Source organism: Trematomus bernacchii, unplaced genomic scaffold (genome assembly GCF_902827165.1).
Source record: "Trematomus bernacchii unplaced genomic scaffold, fTreBer1.1, whole genome shotgun sequence".
Classification (NCBI taxonomy): Eukaryota; Metazoa; Chordata; class Actinopteri; order Perciformes; family Nototheniidae; genus Trematomus; species Trematomus bernacchii.
This window is the reverse complement of record NW_022987720.1, coordinates 25,233,861-25,256,084: the sequence shown is the minus strand read 5'-3', so window position 1 is coordinate 25,256,084 and position 22,224 is coordinate 25,233,861. Positions and strand designations below refer to the sequence as shown.

Genomic DNA, 22,224 nt, shown 5'->3' with positions numbered 1-22,224 from the left:
CAGAAGGAACGTTGTGTGGAGGAGAAGGATGCAGAGATAGTTGCTTTGCATGAGAGAAACCACAAACTGGAACAACAGAAGGAACGTTGTGTGGAGGAGAAGGATACAGAGATAGTTGCTTTGCATGAGAGAAACCACAAACTGGAACAACATAAGGAACGTTGTGTGGAGGAGAAGGATGCAGAGATAGTCGCTTTGCATGAGAGAAACCACAAACTGGAACAACAGAAGGAACGTTGTGTGGAGGAGAAGGATGCAGAGATAGTCGCTTTGCATGATAGAAACCACAAACTGGAACAACAGAAGGAACGTTGTGTGGAGGAGAAGGATACAGAGATAGTTGCTTTGCATGAGAGAAACCACAAACTGGAACAACATAAGGAACGTTGTGTGGAGGAGAAGGATGCAGAGATAGTCGCTTTGCATGAGAGAAACCAGGAACTGGAACAACAGAAGGAACGTTGTGTGGAGGAGAAGGATGCAGAGATAGTCGCTTTGCATGAGAGAAACCACAAACTGGAACAACAGAAGGAACGTTGTGTTGAGGAAAAGGTTGCAGAGATGGCCGCCTTGCTGAAGGAAAACCAAACACTGAAACAAGAGAAGGAACGTTGTGTGGTGGAGGAGGCGAAGGTGGACAAGAAAGAGGTTGTGGAGGTGAAAGTGGAACCAGAAGTGAGGCACAATGTGAAAATGAATGCCCTGGAAATTGAGAAGAAGGTCTTGCGCGGAAACAATGAGGAACTGAACATGAAATATGGAAAGCTCCTCAAGATGCACGAGAAGGACAAAGCAGTGATGGCCACCTTGAGAAAGGCAAACCAGGATCTCAAACAACTGAAAGAACCCTGTGTTGAGGAGAAGGATGCAGAGATGGCTGCCTTGCAAAAGACAAACCAGGAACTCAAACAAGAGAAGTTGCGTTGTCTTGGGGTGAAACATTTTGAGATAGTCGTTTTGCATGAGAGAAACCACGAACTGGAACAACAGAAGGAACGTTGTGTGGAGGAGAAGGATGCAGAGATAGTCGCTTTGCATGAGAGAAACCACGAACTGGAACAACAGAAGGAACGTTGTGTGGAGGAGAAGGATGCAGAGATAGTCGCTTTGCATGAGAGAAACCACGAACTGGAACAACAGAAGGAACGTTGTGTGGAGGAGAAGGATGCAGAGATAGTCGCTTTGCATGAGAGAAACCAGGAACTGGAACAACAGAAGGAACGTTGTGTGGAGGAGAAGGATGCAGAGATAGTTGCTTTGCATGAGAGAAACCAGGAACTGGAACAACAGAAGGAACGTTGTGTTGAGGAAAAGGATGCAGAGGTAGTTGCTTTGCATGATAGAAACCAGGAACTGGAACAAAAGAAGGAACGTTGTGTTGAGGAAAAGGATGCAGAGATAGCCGCCTTGCTGAAGAAACAGCTGAAAAAACCACCAAAGGCACCGGTGAAGGAGGAGCTTGTTGAGGTAAAGGTGGAGTTGGAGGTGGAACAGGAAGTGAGGGTGGATCCACCTGAGCAAACCAATGAGCCGATCCCAACAACGCAGAGGAGGACAACACCACGGTGGAGAAGATTCATCAATTCCTTTTCTTGTATCCGCCCAAACATCAACGATGACTAAAAAGGAAAACATAAGACTCAAAGGCAGCCCTGACATCGGCTTTAAAAACTTTAAAAAACAAACTCACAACATCAAAAATTAGTAAGACATTAAAACATTTCAAGTACAGTCTAAAGCTCAAAGTGAGTGAGCAACAACATATACTCACAGCCAGTCAGGATATATATTTAAACACTTAACAGTTATTAGATCTGGTTAGACATCAACAAAGGTTCCAGAAGAGACTCACAGTGATGTGCAGTTTTAGCCACTAGGGGCAAAAAAACAACCTTAATTTTAAAATATATAAACTATTCCTTTGCTTCTAGCACCCCTAAATAAGAGGAACATTTAGTCATTACAAGTTATCAGGTTTATGTTATATCGTCATGTTTGGTTTATAGTGTTCATTTTCATATTTAAGTTATATTTTTCATATTTACTTAATAGTTTTACATTTCTGCTGATGTCCAGGTGTACAGTATATCAGTATGTAGTGTCTCTACTTTAAAGAGTCCTCTCCTGCTGATGTTTAGGTGTATTTCAGTATGTAGTGTCTCTACTTTAAAGAGTCCTCTCCTGCTGATGTTCAGGTGTACTGTATATCAGTATGTAGCCGGCCCGGCTAAAATAACTGGATGGCCTACCTGCCTGTCAGCCTTCCATCTGTGCACAAACTTATCTCGTGCCCTCATTGGTCATGTGCGCGTTCGTGTGTGTTGGAGGAGGGGCTCTGTAAGGAAGTAGCAGATTTCTTCCGGCTGTGTATTTTCAAATTCTAGCGCACTCAAGCTGGTTTCTCCGAAATTACCTATACCTACCTTCAAGTCTAATGCACCGGTCGTAGATGTAATCAGATCAGTTATAAATATCATTATGATCTACTTTATCTATTATCTATCTAGTAAAACATTGTCTATAGATTATTGCATCCCCACGATAGGACATTCTTAACCGTCAGCAGCCAATCCCTCTTAAAGTGTGCAATTTAGCATTGTTATTGTATTTATTCTAATACAACACTTTATTTATTGTAATGTATATCTTTTTATTTTAACATCTTATATTTACTGAAATATTTGTATGATATTTTATTGGACATTTTTACTTATAGTTATTTTAATATATTTGTTATATTTTTATTTTATTCAATTCATTGGAAATTATCTTAACTTCTTATGCTTATATATCTTTATTTAAATGATTTTATTAATGCAAATTCTTACTAAAACTTTGTATGTTCATACACATTTTTGTTCAATTTTTGTTCACACACACACACACACACACACACACACACACACACACACACACACACACACACACACACACACACATGTACACACCTGTGCCCTCAGCATGAGTGGTTAGGGTTAAGACAGTATGAACAGTTTTCTTCACCCTCGCATTCTACATTTGCCAGTAGGTTGTGGCTAACACATTCACCGCTGTTGCTATTGAATTGCCTTTCACACGAACAATGAAATGTTAGTTACTCATATCTCTCAATACAAATATAAAGATTTTGAAGGGTCACTGGGTAACTGATGGAACAAAATGATATATAAAACACTTCACAGCAGCTTCAACACTCGTTGCTTATAATATCCAGCGCTGTCTTCACTGGAAATGGACACAGGAAGTGATGTAAGTGCTGGGTGAGCTGAACAGAACAAAAGGGTATGAAGAGTTGAGCGTAGATAAAGAACAGACTCAGAGCCACCTACAGAAAAATACAACTTGACAACCAAAGCACAAAATCCAAAAAAACAAAAAAACAAGTACAACCCACCCTGTTTATTTCAGAAGTGAGCCTGAAAAATGCTGTTATGACCAATTAGTACAAATGTACCAAGAAAAAAGAAAAAAGCAATGTTCAATGCCCATCTGTAAAAGATCTCTAACTATCTTCTGTCCGCTTAGCTAACTCAAAACATACAGAAAACATGGCTTTGGTGCTGAAATAAACTCTTTATTTATTGTCTTTTACTATTCCTGTTCAGCATTTATAGACTTTACAATAAATATCACTATCTGTGATGGATTGCTTCCGTATTGAGATGCCGTACACGTGCCTCATGTGTAGGAACTCATGGGAAATCATCACACACACAAAAAAGTAGAGATTGTGCTTTGGCCATGGAGCTGAAAAGCCGTTCCACTTCCTCTTCCCCTCTTCCTCTTCTATTCTTCCACCAGTCGACCCTCCTCTCTTCCTCATGCAATTCCTCTTGCCATGGCTGAGTCAAGGGACCAGCTGACTGGGGATTTCCTGGACAGGTCATGTTGTTGAAACCATTACCCGTCCATGTTGTTCTGCTTCGTCCACTTTTATTAAGTCCTGTACATTCTTCTCAACGGCCTTCAGACTAAAGCGATGGAGAAAGGCAGTGTTGTCTTTTTCTTTGAAAGGAAGTTAAGAGACTTTGTGCCCACTTGCTTCCGCTTAATCCACATTAATCCCAATACGTATGATTGCATGAAAATATTTAAAAATAAATACAATTGTATTTATTATAAACCTGTTAGGCCTCAACCTATCACTGTGTATATCACCAATTAAATGTGTTTGATAAAGTTTAAGAAACCTCAACTCAGTAAAGACTGAGAAATGTTGACTTTATTTGATAATTTTACAGTTAAAAAATAACGTTCATATTTTGCCTTTTGATTATTATAGTGTTGAACTTTCAAAACAAATTGCTTTTGGCAAGTTACAATATAACTTGTAAAAGGTTTAATAAGCACCCTAACTTTCATGATATTTTGTTCTCGGTCAAGGTCGGTTGTTTTCGTGAACGGCCGAATGTTGTATCCAGGTTAATGTCGCGGCTGCAAGGCATTGTGGGGCAGAATTTTCTGCTTTCCTTTCCTAAAGGAGTGTTTCATAATCAAAGGAGTGTTACCTAAGCTAAAGGAGGTTATACAGGAAGTTTCAAAGCTCCTTTTATCATCTAGACTAGAGAATTCCAACAGCTCTTATCATGGCTGCCACTGAGGCACTCCCGGCTAATTTCACTCCGTTAGGAACCTTCCTAAGCTAAACTGACAATTCTAACGCAACCTAAGACCTATTCATCAGCTGTGTTCATGCATTATATAAACATAATGACTCGTATGTTGCTGTGTCACATTAAAACTGTTTTTATCCAAAGAGACTGAGTTAGTCTCGGGGTCGGATCACTGAGATTTTATAATTTTCTTTTAGGTTTTAAAAAAAATATATATATAGTCCTTCCGCTTTCTAGAGATAATCTAAATAACTATAAAAGCTTAAAAAATGTTGAGCAAGAAACGTTAAAGTGGACCTATCATGGTATATTTAAATTATATATTGTAGGGCCATACCTATATAAGGTATATTTATACGTTTCTGTTTTCAAAATACCAAACAGATCATGCATTTTAGCCATGCCTCATTTCGCTCAATTTGCACTTTTTTTAGCTCTGCTCTGCAAGGGCAGATTCAGTGAGAACAGCACCGTCTACTGGCCTGGCATATGTACTACAGCGTCTCCAGCGCTTTCGAACGGCAATGGCCGTGGCTGTCTCCTCCTGATTGGTGGAGTTGGCCCAATAGCCATAGCGCCACCGTCCTGACGTCAGGACAGTGTTCAAATCAGTTTTTATCAGATCCGTTGCAGCCCCTTTTTTAGAGATTTGGGTATGGAGGAAAATAGAGAGGGTTGTGTTTTCTGACACTTGGTGAGTTCCCTGGAACACCGGGGACACATATTCATGTATAAAAGACGTACAAAAGTGCATTTTGCATGATAGGTCCCCTTTAAGTATCATTGATATATTATGAGTGTAATGGTTTCGGGACTTTTTTCAAGCAAACATGAAAAGTACAAATTAAGCATTCACTAAATATTTCTAATTGAATCTATATTAATGTATTGATTATGGTTAAAATGTTACTTAGAATATAAAGTTATAAGGGGGGGACGTTAAAGAGTGGTAATTAAAGCTTTTAGCAAACTTATATTTACTCACAAACAACAACAACAAATCTTCAAACTACTTTTACCTTAATTATAGCAATTGTTTGCATGCAGAAAGTGTTATTTTCTAATTACTGTAAAAATGTATCTTAATCAAACACTTTACTGCATATTTCTGATTGACTGAAAGACAGGGGGAAATAATCCAATCAAGAACAAGAGATCAGGATCCTCAGGCAGACAGTACAAGTTATTGATGCTTGTTCACTGTGTTGACATTTTTTATTTTTTTTAAATCACATCATTGTGTAAATAAATCAAATACAGCTAATACAACACAAATTAATAAAAATATTTCTAATTGGTTGTTGCATGCGTAAAGAGAAGGTACAAATATGAATGCATTTTCTTTTCATTTACATTATTTCTTCTTCCCCCGAGTGGAGCAGGCTGGCTCTGTGAGAAAGACCCATGTCCATGTTTATAGTTTCAGCTTCAGAAGATACTATTTTGTCTTTTTACATGTCCATGACCTTACGTGCTTTTGCGTGCATCAGAACCATAATACAAAGTACTATTCATGTATAAGCTCTGCGGCATACTTTGCGTTACTACGAGGTACTTTCTGGTACACTTTTCTAAAATAATAAGCATGTAATGTATCGTTCTCTGGTAGATGATTTTCTTCCCAAACTTAAAGTAGGAAACTCAATTTGTTATTAACTTACAAAATAGTATATATATTCAAACAATTGAACATTTACTAATGAAAAAATATTAGACTACAATAACAACAGTTTATTTATGACTTACTGACAATTATAAAAGCACTTGATTGTTCCATTTTTCACACATCGGGAACTGAGAAACTCAGTTTTCCCGATATTGATGATAAAGAAATGAATATAATTTGTTTGCAGAGAAAAAGACAAGGGATCCATCCTGACACACTCTAAAAACAAACACAAACAGACACATCTCGAATAAAAGGATTAGTAAAAAATACACCCTGCTCCGTCAAATCTCAAAATATTTCAAAAAGAAGGAAAACACTAGTACAAACATGGACATTCAAAATTCACAATTAAATAAATAAATAGGCATCTATGTGACACTCCTATGATGTGTTCATTTGTGCAATAGCTGCTGGGATAAAACTGTTTTTATACCGCTTCGTTCTACTCCTTGGGACAAGTAACTTCGGGCCCGAAGGAAAAAGCTTAAATTCTGAGTGCAGAGGGTGGGAGTCATCGTCTAATATGGAGCTGGATAACCGCTGTAACTGCCTGAGGTACAGGGTCTCCAGGTTTGCCTTTGGCTCACCAATCAGAGAGTTTCTGCTCTTTAAAGTCAGGTCATGACATTAAGGAAAAAGACAGAATTGACTCGATAAAAGCACGATAAAACATAATCATCATGGTTTTGTCAATGTTAACACACAGCTTCACAGTTTGGATCAGAGCTCAATTTTGAGTCAATAATTGTCAATTGTAAATTACATTGAAAACTGTGCAGAGAATGGAGGCATATCATATTCACCATTATCCATACTGTCATATCTATTAATGGTATATATTTATCGTTAACATGAAAAAAACACTTCAAAACTGATGAAAACACTTGTTATTGCACCATTACGTACCTGTTGTTGTTACTCCCATAGGCGGAGCATTACGCAGTTTCCTGAAACAAATATGTCCCACAAGTTTTATATACTTCTAACATTATGTTTTGTTCATTATTACGATATTTTATGATTGCTTTTGACTCAGTAATCAAATAAGAATTCATTACGTCTATTTTGTTCACCTGGTTGTTTTAAAGTACTTTGGTGTAAAGTAAGGACTTTTTTATATTAAAGTTCAACTATCTCTCTTGTTAAATGACATTGTAAGTGTTGCCAGTAGGCTATGAGTCCAATTGCAATCTATACATTCATGTAGGAGTGAGAAATTCATATTATTTATTAATCATTTTTGGGAATTTGGGGCAGCAGGTATATAAACATGTACATCCTTTTTATCTCTGGATCCCATATGACCTTGACTGCATGCACTAAACACAGGTCTTATGACAAATATTAAATGAGATATTCACTTGTAATGATAACATGCACTCCATCAGCGTGTAGTGCCACTCATCCTCCACCTGAGGGTGCAGCAGAACCAGTCTATGAGCAGAATCAAATATGTCAGACAGAGAATTTCATCTGTGAGTTGATGAAGAAAAGAACATTTAAACCTGGAGATGATCTCTGACCTCCATGAGAGCAGAAATATTCATACTTGATGAATAGTTTTAGTTGAATGTTCAGGCAAAGCTTGACTCTTGCAGAATGGAGTCAGTACTTGTGGGTAGATGGAGGCAGACTTAATGCATCTGCAACTGAACACTAAGTCTGTTCTTTCTGGGACAAAGCTTACAGAAAATAGATTTAAAGTTTTGGATATGGACACAAATTTTGATTTTATTCAATACTTACATTTGCAAAGCGATTAAAAAGCAGTATATTTAAAAATGTCACGTTTGGAGGCAGAGCAGAGTGGACATTTGAATTCGTTTTTGGTTCTTCAAAGCATATAAATAGTTTACATCTCGTTCCAACAGACATTTTTATAGTCATGTTTGTTAATTCTCTTTATCATCAAGGCTGACTCAGAGCTGCTTTACTACTCAATTCATTATTATTTAAACATTTTTTTAAATGAATCTTTGAACTTATGCAACATTTCTAAATTGTGTGATATACTGTCTCAAATGTTTAAAATATGGATGTAATTGAAATACACATCACGCAATTGATTGCTGACAGCTCATTCCCTGTATTTCTTCATGTATCCACTAAGTACTTTAATTTAAAATATGAATTATTTTGGAAGATTTTGATAACATAGTTTGGAAATGTGTCTTTTGGTGGTCTGACATATTTCAGGTGATTCTGTATGAAGTGTCTCTGTGCTGATTAGTATGAGAGGCTTCTTAAAGGGAAGTGAAACAATGTGTGAGTGAGAGACTGATGGAGCAGAACCAACGACAGAAACTCCTTAAAGGCTGCAGAGGTTCAAAATGGACTCCAGGATACTCAGCAACTTCAACAGCTGCACCATAGAGAGGATCCTGACCTTCTACAGGTGCACCATAGAGAGGATCCTGACCTTCTACAGGTGCACCATAGAGAGGATCCTGACCTTCTACAGGTGCACCATAGAGAGTATCCTGACCTTCTACAGGTGCTCCATAGAGAGTATCCTGACCTCCTACAGGTGCACCATAGAGAGGATCCTGACCTTCTACAGGTGCACCATAGAGAGGATCCTGACCTTCTACAGGTGCACCATAGAGAGTATCCTGACCTTCTACAGGTGCACCATAGAGAGGATCCTGACCTTCTACAGGTGCACCATAGAGAGGATCATGACCTTCTACAGGTGCACCATAGAGAAGATCCTGACCTTCTACAGGTGCTCCATAGAGAGTATCCTGACCTTCTACAGGTGCACCATAGAGAGTATCCTGACCTTCTACAGGTGCACCATAGAGAGTATCATGACCTTCTACAGGTGCACCATAGAGAGTATCCTGACCTTCTACAGGTGCACCATAGAGAGTATCCTGACCTTCTACAGGTGCACCATAGAGAGGATCCTGACCTTCTACAGGTGCACCATAGAGAGTATCCTGACCTTCTACAGGTACACCATAGAGAGGATCCTGACCTTCTACAGGTGCACCATAGAGAGTATCCTGACCTTCTACAGGTGCTCCATAGAGAGGATCCTGACCTTCTACAGGTGCACCATAGAGAGTATCCTGACCTTCTACAGGTACACCATAGAGAGTATCCTGACCTTCTACAGGTGCACCATAGAGAGGATCCTGACCTTCTACAGGTGCACCATAGAGAGGATCCTGACCTCCTACAGGTGCACCATAGAGAGTATCCTGACCTTCTACAGGTGCACCATAGAGAGTATCCTGACCTTCTACAGGTGCACCATAGAGAGGATCCTGACCTCCTACAGGTGCACCATAGAGAGGATCCTGACCTTCTACAGGTGCACCATAGAGAGTATCCTGACCTTCTACAGGTACACCATAGAGAGTATCCTGACCTTCTACAGGTGCACCATAGAGAGTATCCTGACTGGCTGCATCACGGCCTGGTACGGCAGCTGCACCGCCCTCAATCGTAAGGCTTTACAGAGGGTGGTGAAAACTGCACAGAACATCACCAGGACGGAGCTGCCATCCATGGAGGACCTTTACTCCCAGCGGCTCAGGAAGAAAGCCCTCAGGATTATAAAAGACCCCCATCACCCCAGCCACAAACTGTTCAGTCTGCTGTCGTCTGGCAGGCGCTACCGCAGCATCCGGACTAAAACCACCAGATTCAGAGACAGTTTCATCCCACAGGCCATAAGACTATTAAACACTTGAGCTTGCACTATTTTAATTTGTATTGTTGTTTTTTAAATGTATTGTTTTATGTCTTGAAATTGAACTGTTGAGGAACCTGCGATCTAAGTTGTTCATACATTACATAATTACTCCGTATTTGTGTATGTTATGACAATAAACCTTTGAATCTTGAAAAGAATATCATCAAATGATCCCTATAAGCATTGTGGTCTCTAAATGTAACATTATTGATGTGACATTCTCCTACAAGCTAATTAAAAAATGCCGGCCTTAAGTTTGAATGGAAACTAAACTGTGTGAATTTAATATGAATCAATTAACTAATTTATAAGAAAGTACGTTTAATAAGGCTTTAGGAATTGTGTTTAATATACTCTTTTAACAGGATTACCATAATAACTTACTATAGTATATTTAATTTATATACAAACTTCATTGTCAGTCGACTTGCAATTAAAAGTGTGTGTGTGTGTGTCCTCAGTGAAGTGTAGCTTCCAGCTGCAGCAGTCAGTTCAGTTCCTGTTCAGTCTGACTGAGGGAGGTTTTTGTACGACGCTTTTTCACTGTGTGAACACCCACTGACTGTTGGGGTAATGTGTACTCTGACAGTAGTAAACTGCTGCATCATCAGTCTGGACTCCACTGATGGTCAGAGTGAAGTCAGAGTTTGATCCACTGCCTGTAAAATGCTCTGAAATCCCTGATGCTCGAGTGGTAGCAAGGTAAACGAGACGTTTAGGAGTTCCTCCATCTCTCTGTTGGTACCAGGCTAAACACTTCCCAGCATGAACATGGGAACTGGTCGTACATGTGATGGTGACGGAGCGTCCCGCAGCAGAGCTCACTGCTCCAGACTGAGTCACTGTGACCTGGCCTCTGGACTCTGAGGATACAGAGACAAAGACATAAAGCAGCGTCATGGTTTTGTCCGCTTCATTCCAGAGGGACGGATGTTCACAGAGGAGAGGAGTTTGATTCTCTGGACTTTACCTGTGAAGCAGCAGCAGAGGAGAGTCCAGATGAGGACGCAGATCAAAGTCATGTTTTTGATGAGGAGGATTCCTGTGGCTTCTGTTGTCATGAAGGACAGCTGTCAGTCATCCAGTGTTCAACTCTCAGGACTATAAGGTCTCCCAGAGCACTGGAGCATGGTGCTGCTGATGCAAAGTGTCTCTCTATGGAAATGCTCTGACTGACTCCAACAGGGACCTGGATTACTCTGATGATGCTGTTCATCAATGGATCCATCTCTCTGTCAGAGGATTGATCAGGAATGGGTCAGCGCTCACTTGTTTGAGGCTCTAAGTTCAATGGACACATTTTCTTGCAGTTAATTTCATTAAAAAGCTCAAATGAATAACCCCAAATAATCAATACCACCTAGGAAAAACAAAATGGAGGTTTATTATGAATCCTGATGGACAAACAAACATGTATTTATGGGAATTATGCACATTTGGAAGTATAACATGTAGAGCTTTTATTATAAATTTATTGTTTCATTTAAGTGTTCAATTACTTTGATGATAAAGTTGATAAAATCGTAAAAAAACATATTTTGTGAACAATTCGTTCTTTCGAAAGAATCATCTTCATTTTGAAACTTAAGACACAACTTAATATTCCTTTTAAATGTTTAAAAGGTTCACAAAAGAAACATTAGATACTTTTCCATAGTTTGTGAATCTGTTTCAAACATTTGAAGCAGTTCTTATATAAACTGGGTAAACTGTGGATGTGTTTGGTGAGTTTGTTTGTGTCAAAGTCAGAGAGCCGTGTCTCTCTACAGTGAGAGGTTTTTGTACGGCGGCTCAATGACTTTGTATCACTGTGGTACACGTTCGGTGGAGGAACCAGACTGGATGTTGGAAGTAAGTCAAATGTTATTTTACAAGAGCAATTTCTCTTTTGTTGTGTATTCAGCATACTAGGCAAAATATTTGCCTCTCCATGTCATTGTATAAATTATTCTCAAATATTTTGCACTAAGAGGCTAACTTTCCTCCAGCAAAAGACGTTTAAATGTTTTTATGAGAGTTATTATTTCCACCTTTAATGGTGAAGTAGCATCTTGAGGGCTGGTAGGTTTAGTTCAGTGTGTCAAAGTCAGAGAGCCGTGTCTCTCTACAGTGAGAGGTTTTTGTACGGCGGCTCAATGACTTTGTATCACTGTGGTGGACTTTTGGTGGAGGAACCAGACTGGATGTTGGAAGTAAGTTTCTGCACAAAAACTAAATATGATGTTGTTAAGAGACGTTTTAAATTCTATGTTAGAATGTTTGAGAGATAGATTTTTATTATTTTAATCGTAATCTTTAGATAGTGTTAGTATTCATGTCTTTATTTCTCTTCATCATTGAGCCTAAGTTGGAGAAGATGTTCTTGAAATGTCTTTATACATTCCCAACATACTGTCATTTAAACAGCTTCAAATGTGAAATGATAAAACTGCTAATTTTACCTTAACTTATTTTAAATGTATCTATCTCGGTTCTCCCTTCTGTTTTTAAAGAAATTAGGAAAACAGTTTTCATATACAGTTAAACAGAGTAAAGATAACGATGGATATTAAAACATGTGTTGAATTCTTTCAGACATTATTTTAAAGTTAGTAAAACTGGGTAGTGATTGAGATTCACATTAAGCTCAATTGATTGCTCCATTTCCCGTATTTGTTCATTTATCCAGTAAATCATTTTAAATAATGGTTTGCAGAGTTCAGGTTTTGGATGATTTGGACCATAACTTTTTAAATGCTTCCTAATGTTGTACTTTATTTCCAGTGCAGTTGAGGTGATTCTGTATGAAGTGCCTCTGTGCTGATTTGCATGAGAGGCTTCTTAAAGGGAAGTGAAACAATGTGTGAGTGAGAGACTGATGGAGCAGAACCAACATCTGACAGAAACTCCTTAAAGGAAAAACGCTCTCACAGTAAAGGTGTCCCAGTGTCTGCTGGTTGATTGACAGCTGTGTGCTCCCTGTCCTCTAATCTGATTGGTGTCTCCTAGGTGATGTCCGTCCCACCCTGACGGTGCTGCCCCCCTCCACAGAAGAGCTGCAGCAGGGGAAGGCCACGCTCGTGTGCCTGGCCAACAAGGGCTTCCCCTCAGACTGGAGTCTGGCCTGGAAGGTGGACAGCAGCAGCAGCAGCAGCAGCAGCTGGGAGGAGAGCAGGAGCCCCGGGGTGCTGGAGAAGGACGCCCACTACAGCTGGAGCAGCACCCTGAGGCTCCCTGCAGACCAGTGGAGGAAGGTGCGCTCTGTGACCTGTGAGGCCACCCAGGGCTCCCAGACTGCGCTCTCAGAGACACTGAGGAGAGACCAGTGTTCCCAGTCCTGAGCTGACTCACTGGGACTCTGCTTTCTCTCTCACACTGCTCTCAGTCTGCTCTCTGGCTCTCAGGACATGTTTCAACATCAACCTGTTTTTGCTTGTGTCGATGGTTCCAACATTTTAAAACAATAAAGATTAATGTGTGTATTATAAAAGTGTGTTCTGATTCCCTTTCTGTGAGATATGATAAGAAACCTTATTCACATGAATTCACAAAAGCCATCATACATTTTTTCCAGATGACTTGTTAATAATTGCTAGACTGTTGATGTACTTCCGCATTCATTTTGGTTCTATCTATGTTATTAATTAGTTCCAATAATCTTAGTAGGAATATTTAAATGGTAAACCACAAAGCTCTTATAACTAATTTTTAATGTATTCTGTATGTTATGTTCATGTGTTGTTAAATGTTACCCTGAATTCATTCTGGACATCTGACTCAATAAGAAAAAGAAATGCAGGTTAAGAAATGAAAAGCAGGGTATCATCTGCATACAGTTATATAACTTGAATCTAAATTGAGATTACCTTAAAGGTCCCCTATTATACTCCTTTTCAACAATATATTATAGGTCTCAGATATTTACAAACCATGTGTCTGAAGTGTTTGGCTCTAACAACCAAACAGATCATGCATGATATAATCCAGTAAACCCCTCTGCTTCAGCCCTGTGTTTGGTTTAAAAAAACACAATGGTGCTCTAGGAGGAGATTCAGGTGATAAGGTGGGCCGGTGTTACCTTGGTTGGTTATTGGCTAATGGTTGCACAGCCCAACAAAAACATTGTGACATCAAAAAGTGGCCAAAATCTGACCAGCTCATTTTCAGACAGGTCTTTAGATGGATCAGGATAAAAAGAAAGGGAATCTTTTTTCCTGAAACTTTCATAATGCCTTTACACAGAGGGGACACATATTTATGTATAAAAGGAAAAGTGGATCCTGAGTCTTGGATCCACGACCTCTGCAGCTCATCCAGAATGCAGCGGCTCGTCTGGTCTTCAACCTTCCTACATTTTCCCACACCACACCGCTCCTCCGCTCCCTTCACTGGCTTCCAGTAACTGCTAGAATCCACTTCAAGACACTGGTACTAGCGTACCATGCTGTGAATGGATCTGGCCCTTCCTACATCCAGGACATGGTTAAACCATACACCCCAGCACGTGCACTCCGCTCTGAGCTCCCCATTGACATCAGGACAGCCTAAAGCTTACACATCTTCCGGCGCAGACTGAAAACTCATCTCTTTCGACTCCACTTTGAGCAATACAATAAAAAATAAAATAAATAAAATAAAAACATACTAACAAAGCACTTATTTACTAATAAAGGACTGGCTTATCTAAAGCCAGTTGAGTAGCACTTAAAATGGTTTGGCTCTATGAAACATAATGTACTTATATGATTCTGTTTTCTTCAAGTTTGTATCTTCTTGGTCGAATGCACTTATTGTAAGTCGCTTTGGATAAAAGCGTCAGCTAAATGAAATGTAATGTGGATCCTGAGTCGTGGATCCTGAGTCGTGGATCCTGAGTCGTGGATCCTGAGTCGTGGCTATAGCTGTCGCTGTGGTCCTGCCTGATGCTCTCCTCCTTACTACTTCTTTGATGGCTCCCACAGGATTGTTGCCATCCACCTGGATTCAATGTCTTCTTATTTATAGACACATGCATTTTCAAGCATTTGGACTACCTATGTTGTAAATGTATTGTCTTTTTAATTTACAAACAACATCTATTGCACGTCTGTCCGTCCTGGGAGAGGGATCCCTCCTCTGTTGCTTTCCCTGGGTTTTTTTCATTTATTTTCTTTGGATGTTTTTCCTTGTCCAATGTGAGGGTCCGAGGACCAAGGCTGTCGTATTTATATTCTGTACAAACTGTAAAGTCCGCTGAGACAAATGTAAAATGTCTGATATTGGGCTATATGAATTGATGGATTTAATCTTCAGCTTTTTCATTGATATATACACATATATACACAGATATACAGTTTTATAATTTTTTTTGAAGAAATTGCATAGCATCATTGATATATTGTGAGTGCAATAAAACGGTATCAATGATACACTTATGTAATTGTACACAATTTCTTACAGCATGATAGAAAATAAGTTTTGTTAAGAGCTAAGATATTTTTCTTTTCCTGCTCCTTGACAAATTACGTTAGAAAGCAAACATAAACAGTAAGAATTTAGCATTCACTCAATATTTATACAAAATTAAATATGTGCTATAATGTCACTTGGGGTTCACAGTTATGAGGGCCAAAGTTATAGAGTGGTTATTGAAGTTGTTAAAAAAACTTTTGGCAATCAAAAATCACAAACTAATTGTAAAACTATCTTTAACAGAAATAAACAAGTTTTTTTAATGTTGAAAGTGTTGTTGTGGTATTACATTAAAAAAATGTTGGTAATGAATGCTATAGTTATTTTTTTTCTGTGCAGTTGTTCATTCAAATCACTTCCTCTTTAGTTGAGGAGGTTTTTGTACGACGTTGTATCACTGTGTGAACGGCGAGCTGTTACACTGCTGACAATAATAATCTCCTGCATCTTCAGCCTGAACTCCAGTGACGCTCAGAGTGAAGACAGTCCCAGATCCACTTCCACTGAAACGATTTGAAACTCCAGACTGAAGAGATGTAGAACGATATACCAAGAGTTTAGGAGCTTCTCCAGGTTTCTGAAGGTACCAGTTAAGGTATGTGCCAGCACTTGTACTGGCTGTACATTTGATAGAAAGAGTCTGTCCTGGAACAACAGACAGAGATCCAGGAGACTGAGTCAGGAGGATTTCTCCTGATGAATCTGGAAAACATGAAAACAGCAGAAGGGTTATTGAGACAAATCCAGCTTGGAGAAAGATGATCAACATCCAAACAGAAGATCATCCTCTCTTTAACATGGAGATCAGATGGAAGAAGGTACATGCTGCTTGTCTCAGTGCTTCTCCATCATAGCAGATCATCATGTTGGTGAACCTGGTTGCATCCTGAAGCAACGTTTTCAGAAGAGAGTCTCACCCTGAACAAGGAGCCCCAGGGTGGCCAGCAGTAGAGTCAGTGACATCATCATTGTGCTGCCGGCGTGTCAGTGGCTCTGAAAGACCTGGACAGCCGCTGATCACCTCTGGCCTCTTAACGTCTGGGAGCAGAGAGGCAGGACACATATGCAAACACACAGAGTCAGTGAAGTGTAGCTGTCCTCAAACAGCATGGTGTTCCCCCTCAGTGCTGACAGCATTCACTGTTTCATGTTTCACTACATAATGGGCTCTCAAAGATTACTATGTCGAACACAAGTTCATTTGGTTTACACAAAGCAAGTACTACAAGTTGAGCCTGTTGGTGAGAAGATTTTAAAGTGTAGAAATATATGTTGCTTGACACACGTGAAAGAAAAAAATCTATCGATACAGATTGTTAAAAGGTTTCACACCAGAATACAAATTCAGTTTTGCAAGTTTTCTTATAGAGTAGCTACTTTAATTTACATGATTCATTTTGACAGAAATGTAAAGTCTGAAGTCGGCAATTCATCCTTTTTGTAAATCTAAAAGAAGAGTGGCATTAGACAGAATACTATATTTAATGACTGATCACGTTATGGTCTTAAAGATTAAACAAGGCAGTTTTATATGATGTGAAAATGAATGTCATTAGTGGGGAATATGATTTCATGATGAATATACTCAGAGAAGATACCTGAGATGCTGATGCTTTTCTTTAATCTCCATAAAGTTGTATTATTTCAGTTTTCAGATGCTCCTTGTTTTATCATCTGTTCAAATCTACTGTCTGAAATATAGCTGACACTTTAGATCAGCAGCATGAAGTGTTGGATTCACATCTGTTGTTTACCGTTTACATTATTTGTTAAGTTGTATCCCAATGTGCTTCAAGCTAAGCTGGAGATGATCATTTCAGATTTGTTTGTCCATTTAAACAGTGTAATTCAATTTCTATTAAACTTTCACATCCATCACTCACTAAAATGTTCAAAGGACTGTTAAATGAACTTTGACGGGCTCTTTGAAAAGATCTCATGTAACAGATGATTTTGATTCTTGGCTCCACATTAAATAAAGAATCCAGTTTAAGATACTGGTGATCCCTTTTAGAGCTCTGCATGGTCAGACAGCCTCCTTTATCTCTGACCTTCTACAGCCCTGTATCACTAGGAGGTCAGAAACGTCTCATGATCAGGGCTGGCTGGATTTACCTCACTGCAGACTTTAAAGTGAAGGTGACCTTTGATTTGAAGTCGGGACTTTTCATCTTTGGGAGTCACTCCAGTTAGACAGAAGTGAACACTGTTCAAAAAGAAGCTGAGGACCAATGAGTTTAGTGTGGCTTTTATAGATTTAGTATTTTAGTATGGTGTGTATGAGTTCATTCTCTTAATATATTATCAGGAACATTTCAGAAGTCTTTGCTTGAAAAAGAAAAAAGTTACACGCTTAATGGAGATGAAAGTGTGTGTGTGTGTGTGTGTGTGTGTGTGTGTGTGTGTGTGTGTGTGTGTGTGTGTGTGTGTGTGTGTGTGTGTGTGTGTGTGTGTGTGTGTGTGTGTGTGTGTGTGTGTGTCCTCAGTGAAGTGTAGCTTCCAGCTGCAGCAGTCAGTTCAGTTCCTGTTCAGTCTGACTGAGGGAGGTTTTTGTACGACGCTTTTTCACTGTGTGAACACATACTGACTGTTGGGGTAATGGAAGCTCTGACAGTAGTAAACTGCTGCATCATCAGTCTGGACTCCACTGATGGTCAGAGTGAAGTCAGAGTTTGATCCACTGCCTGTAAAACGGTCTGAAATCCCTGATGCTCGAGTGGTAGCAACGTAAACGAGAAGTTTAGGAGTTCCTCCATCTCTCTGTTGGTACCAGGCTAAACGGTTCCCTTGATAAACCACCTGACTGGTCGTACATGTGATGGAGACGGAGCGTCCCGCAGCAGAGCTCACTGCTCCAGACTGAGTCACTGTGACCTGGCCTCTGGACTCTGAGGATACAGAGACAAAGACATAAAGCAGCGTCATGGTTTTGTCCGCTTCATTCCAGAGGGACGGATGTTCACAGAGGAGAGGAGTTTGATTCTCTGGACTTTACCTGTGAAGCAGCAGCAGAGGAGAGTCCAGATGAGGACGCAGATCAAAGTCATGTTTTTGATGAGGAGGATTCCTGTGGCTTCTGTTGTCATGAAGGACAGCTGTCAGTCATCCAGTGTTCAACTCTCAGGACTATAAGGTCTCCCAGAGCACTGGAGCATGGTGCTGCTGATGCAAAGTGTCTCTCTATGGAAATGCTCTGACTGACTCCAACAGGGACCTGGATTACTCTGATGATGCTGTTCATCAATGGATCCATCTCTCTGTCAGAGGATTGATCAGGAATGGGTCAGCGCTCACTTGTTTGAGGCTCTAAGTTCAATGGACACATTTTCTTGCAGTTAATTTCATTAAAAAGCTCAAATGAATAACCCCAAATAATCAATACCACCTAGGAAAAACAAAATGGAGGTTTATTATGAATCCTGATGGACAAACAAACATGTATTTATGGGAATTATGCACATTTGGAAGTATAACATGTAGAGCTTTTATTAGACATGTATTGTTTCATTTAAGTGTTCAATTACTTTGATGAAAAAGTTGATAAAATCGTAAAAAAACATATTTTGTGAACAATTCGTTTTTCGAAAGAATCATCTTCATTTTGAAACTTAAGACACAACTTACTATTCCTTTTAAATGTTTAAAAGGTTCACAAAAGAAACATTAGATACTTTTCCATAGTTTGTGAATATGTTTCAAACATTTGAAGCAGTTCTTATATAAACTGGGTAAACTGTGGATGTGTTTGGTGAGTTTGTTTGTGTCAAAGTCAGAGAGCCGTGTGAGAGGTTTTTGTACGGCGGCTCAATGACTTTGTATCACTGTGGTACACGTTCGGTGGAGGAACCAGACTGGATGTTGGAAGTAAGTCAAATGTTATTTTACAAGAGCAATTTCTCTTTTGTTGTGTATTCAGCATACTAGGCAAAATAGTTGCCTCTCCATGTATAAATTCTTCTCAAATATTTTGCACTAAGAGGCTAACTTTCCTCCAGCAAAAGACGTTTAAATGTTTTTATGAGAGTTAAACGAGAATAAATCCTTATTTCCACCTTTAATGGTGAAGTAGCATCTTGAGGGCTGGTAGGTTTAGTTCAGTGTGTCAAAGTCAGAGAGCCGTGTCTCTCTACAGTGAGAGGTTTTTGTACGGCGGCTCAATGACTTTGTATCACTGTGGTGGACTTTTGGTGGAGGAACCAGACTGGATGTTGGAAGTAAGTTTCTGCACAAAAACTAAATATGATGTTGTTAAGAGATGTTTTAAATTCTATGTTAGAATGTTTGAGAGATAGATTTTTATTATTTTAATCGTAATGTTTAGATAGTGTTAGTATTCATGTCTTTATTTCTCTTCATCGTTGAGCCTAAGTTGGAGAAGATGTTCTTGAAATGTCTTTATACATTCCCAACATACTGTCATTTAAACAGCTTCAAATGTGAAATGATAAAACTGCTAATTTTACCTTAACTTATTTTAAATGTATCTATCTCGGTTCTCCCTTCTGTTTTCAAAGAAATCACGAATACAGTTTTCATATACAGTTAAACAGAGTAAAGATAACGATGGATATTAAAAAATGTGTTGAATTCTTTCAGACATTATTTTAAAGTTAGTAAAACTGGGTAGTGATTGAGATTCACACTAAGCTCAATTGATTGTTCCATTTCCCGTATTTGTTCATTTATCCAGTAAATAATTTAAAAATGGTTTGCAGAGTTCAGGTTTTGGATGATTTGGACCACAACTTTTTAAATGCTTCCTAATGTTGTACTTTATTTCCAGTGTAGTTGAGGTGATTCTGTATGAAGTGCCTCTGTGCTGATTTGCATGAGAGGCTTCTTAAAGGGAAGTGAAACAATGTGTGAGTGAGAGACTGATGGAGCAGAACCAACATCTGACAGAAACTCCTTAAAGGAGAAACGCTCTCACAGTAAAGGTGTCCCAGTGTCTGCTGGTTGATTGACAGCTGTGTGCTCCCTGTCCTCTAATGTGATTGGTGTCTCCTAGGTGATGTCCGTCCCACCCTGACGGTGCTGCCCCCCTCCACAGAAGAGCTGCAGCAGGGGAAGGCCACGCTCGTGTGCCTGGCCAACAAGGGCTTCCCCTCAGACTGGAGTCTGGCCTGGAAGGTGGACAGCAGCAGCAGCAGCAGCAGCAGCAGCTGGGAGGAGAGCAGGAGCCCCGGGGTGCTGGAGAAGGACGCCCACTACAGCTGGAGCAGCACCCTGAGGCTCCCTGCAGACCAGTGGAGGAAGGTGCGCTCTGTGACCTGTGAGGCCACCCAGGGCTCCCAGACTGCGCTCTCAGAGACACTGAGGAGAGACCAGTGTTCCCAGTCCTGAGCTGACTCACTGGGACTCTGCTTTCTCTCTCACACTGCTCTCAGTCTGCTCTCTGGCTCTCAGGACATGTTTCAACATCAACCTGTTTTTGCTTGTGTCGATGGTTCCAACATTTTAAAACAATAAAGATTAATGTGTGTATTATAAAAGTGTGTTCTGATTCCCTTTCTGTGAGATATGATAAGAAACCTTATTCACATGAATTCACAAAAGCCATCATACATTTTTTCCAGATGACTTGTTAATAATTGCTAGACTGTTGATGTACTTCCGCATTCATTTTGGTTCTATCTATGTTATTAATTAGTTCCAATAACCTTAGTAGGAATATTTAAATGGTAAACCACAAAGCTCTTATAACTAATGTTTAATGTATTCTGTATGTTATGTTCATGTGTTGTTAAATGTTACCCTGAATTCATTCTGGACATCTGACTCAATAAGAAAAAGAAATGCAGGTTAAGAAATGAAAAGCAGGGTATCATCTGCATACAGTTATATAACTTGAATCTAAATTGAGATTACCTTAAAGGTCCCCTATTATACTCCTTTTCAACAATATATTATAGGTCTCAGATATTTACAAACCATGTCTCTGAAGTGTTTGGCTCTAAAAACCAAACAGATCATGCATGGTATAATCCAGTAAACCCCTCTGCTTCAGCCCTGTGTTTGGTTTAAAAAAACACAATGGTGCTCTAGGAGGAGATGCAGGTGATAAGGTGGGCCGGTGTTACCTTGGTTGGTTATTGGCTAATGGTTGCACAGCCCAACAAAAACATTGTGACATCAAAAAGTGGCCAAAATCTGATCAGCTCATTTTCAGACAGGTTTTTAGATGGATCAGGATAAAAAGAAAGGGAATCTTTTTTCCTGAAACTTTCATAATGCCTTTACACAGAGGGGACACATATTTATGTATAAAAGGAAAAGTGGATCCTGAGTCTTGGATCCACGACCTCTGCAGCTCATCCAGAATGCAGCGGCTCGTCTGGTCTTCAACCTTCCTACATTTTCCCACACCACACCGCTCCTCCGCTCCCTTCACTGGCTTCCAGTAACTGCTAGAATCCACTTCAAGACACTGGTACTAGCGTACCATGCTGTGAATGGATCTGGCCCTTCCTACATCCAGGACATGGTTAAACCATACACCCCAGCACGTGCACTCCGCTCTGCGTCAGATGAGCTCCCCATCAGGACAGCCTAAAGCTTACACATCTTCCGGCGCAGACTGAAAACTCATCTCTTTCGACTCCACTTCGAGCAATAAAATAAAAAATAAAATAAAAACATACTAACAAAGCACTTATATACTAATAAATGCACTTATTGTAAGTCGCTTTGGATAAAAGCGTCAGCTATATGAAATGTAATGTGGATCCTGAGTCGTGGATCCTGAGTCGTGGATCCTGAGTCGTGGATCCTGAGTCGTAGATCCTGAGTCGTGGATCCTGAGTCGTGGA

At 39.7% G+C, this 22,224-nt stretch overlaps 1 protein-coding gene and 3 gene segments (V, D, J or C); 2 read left to right on the top strand and 2 right to left on the bottom strand.

Annotated features, from left to right (window-relative positions):
* Positions 1-10,412: 10,412 nt before the first annotated feature.
* Positions 10,413-11,180, bottom strand: LOC117492439. The segment is given in 2 exon segments: positions 10,413-10,848; positions 10,956-11,180. Coding segments are annotated over 2 exon segments (414 nt in total).
* Positions 11,181-11,766: 586 nt separating this feature from the next.
* Positions 11,767-13,457, top strand: LOC117492450 (the record flags this gene model as incomplete). The annotated part of the segment is given in 2 exon segments: positions 11,767-11,836; positions 12,974-13,457. Coding segments are annotated over 2 exon segments (402 nt in total), but the record flags the coding sequence as incomplete, so codon positions are not given.
* Positions 13,458-15,809: 2,352 nt separating this feature from the next.
* LOC117492148 (tyrosine-protein phosphatase non-receptor type substrate 1-like) lies at positions 15,810-18,650 on the bottom strand. The gene is made up of 4 exons (XM_034142264.1): positions 18,411-18,650; positions 17,985-18,303; positions 16,333-16,397; positions 15,810-16,117 (listed from the first exon to the last, which is right to left on the bottom strand). Exons 1-4 carry the CDS (start codon positions 18,499-18,501, stop codon positions 15,810-15,812), a joined length of 783 nt encoding a protein of 260 aa, XP_033998155.1. The 5' UTR covers positions 18,502-18,650.
* An 8-nt stretch (positions 18,651-18,658) lies between these two features.
* LOC117492147 lies at positions 18,659-20,910 on the top strand. The segment is given in 3 exon segments: positions 18,659-18,697; positions 19,204-19,279; positions 20,424-20,910. Coding segments are annotated over 3 exon segments (450 nt in total).
* The last annotated feature ends 1,314 nt before the right edge of the window (positions 20,911-22,224 follow it).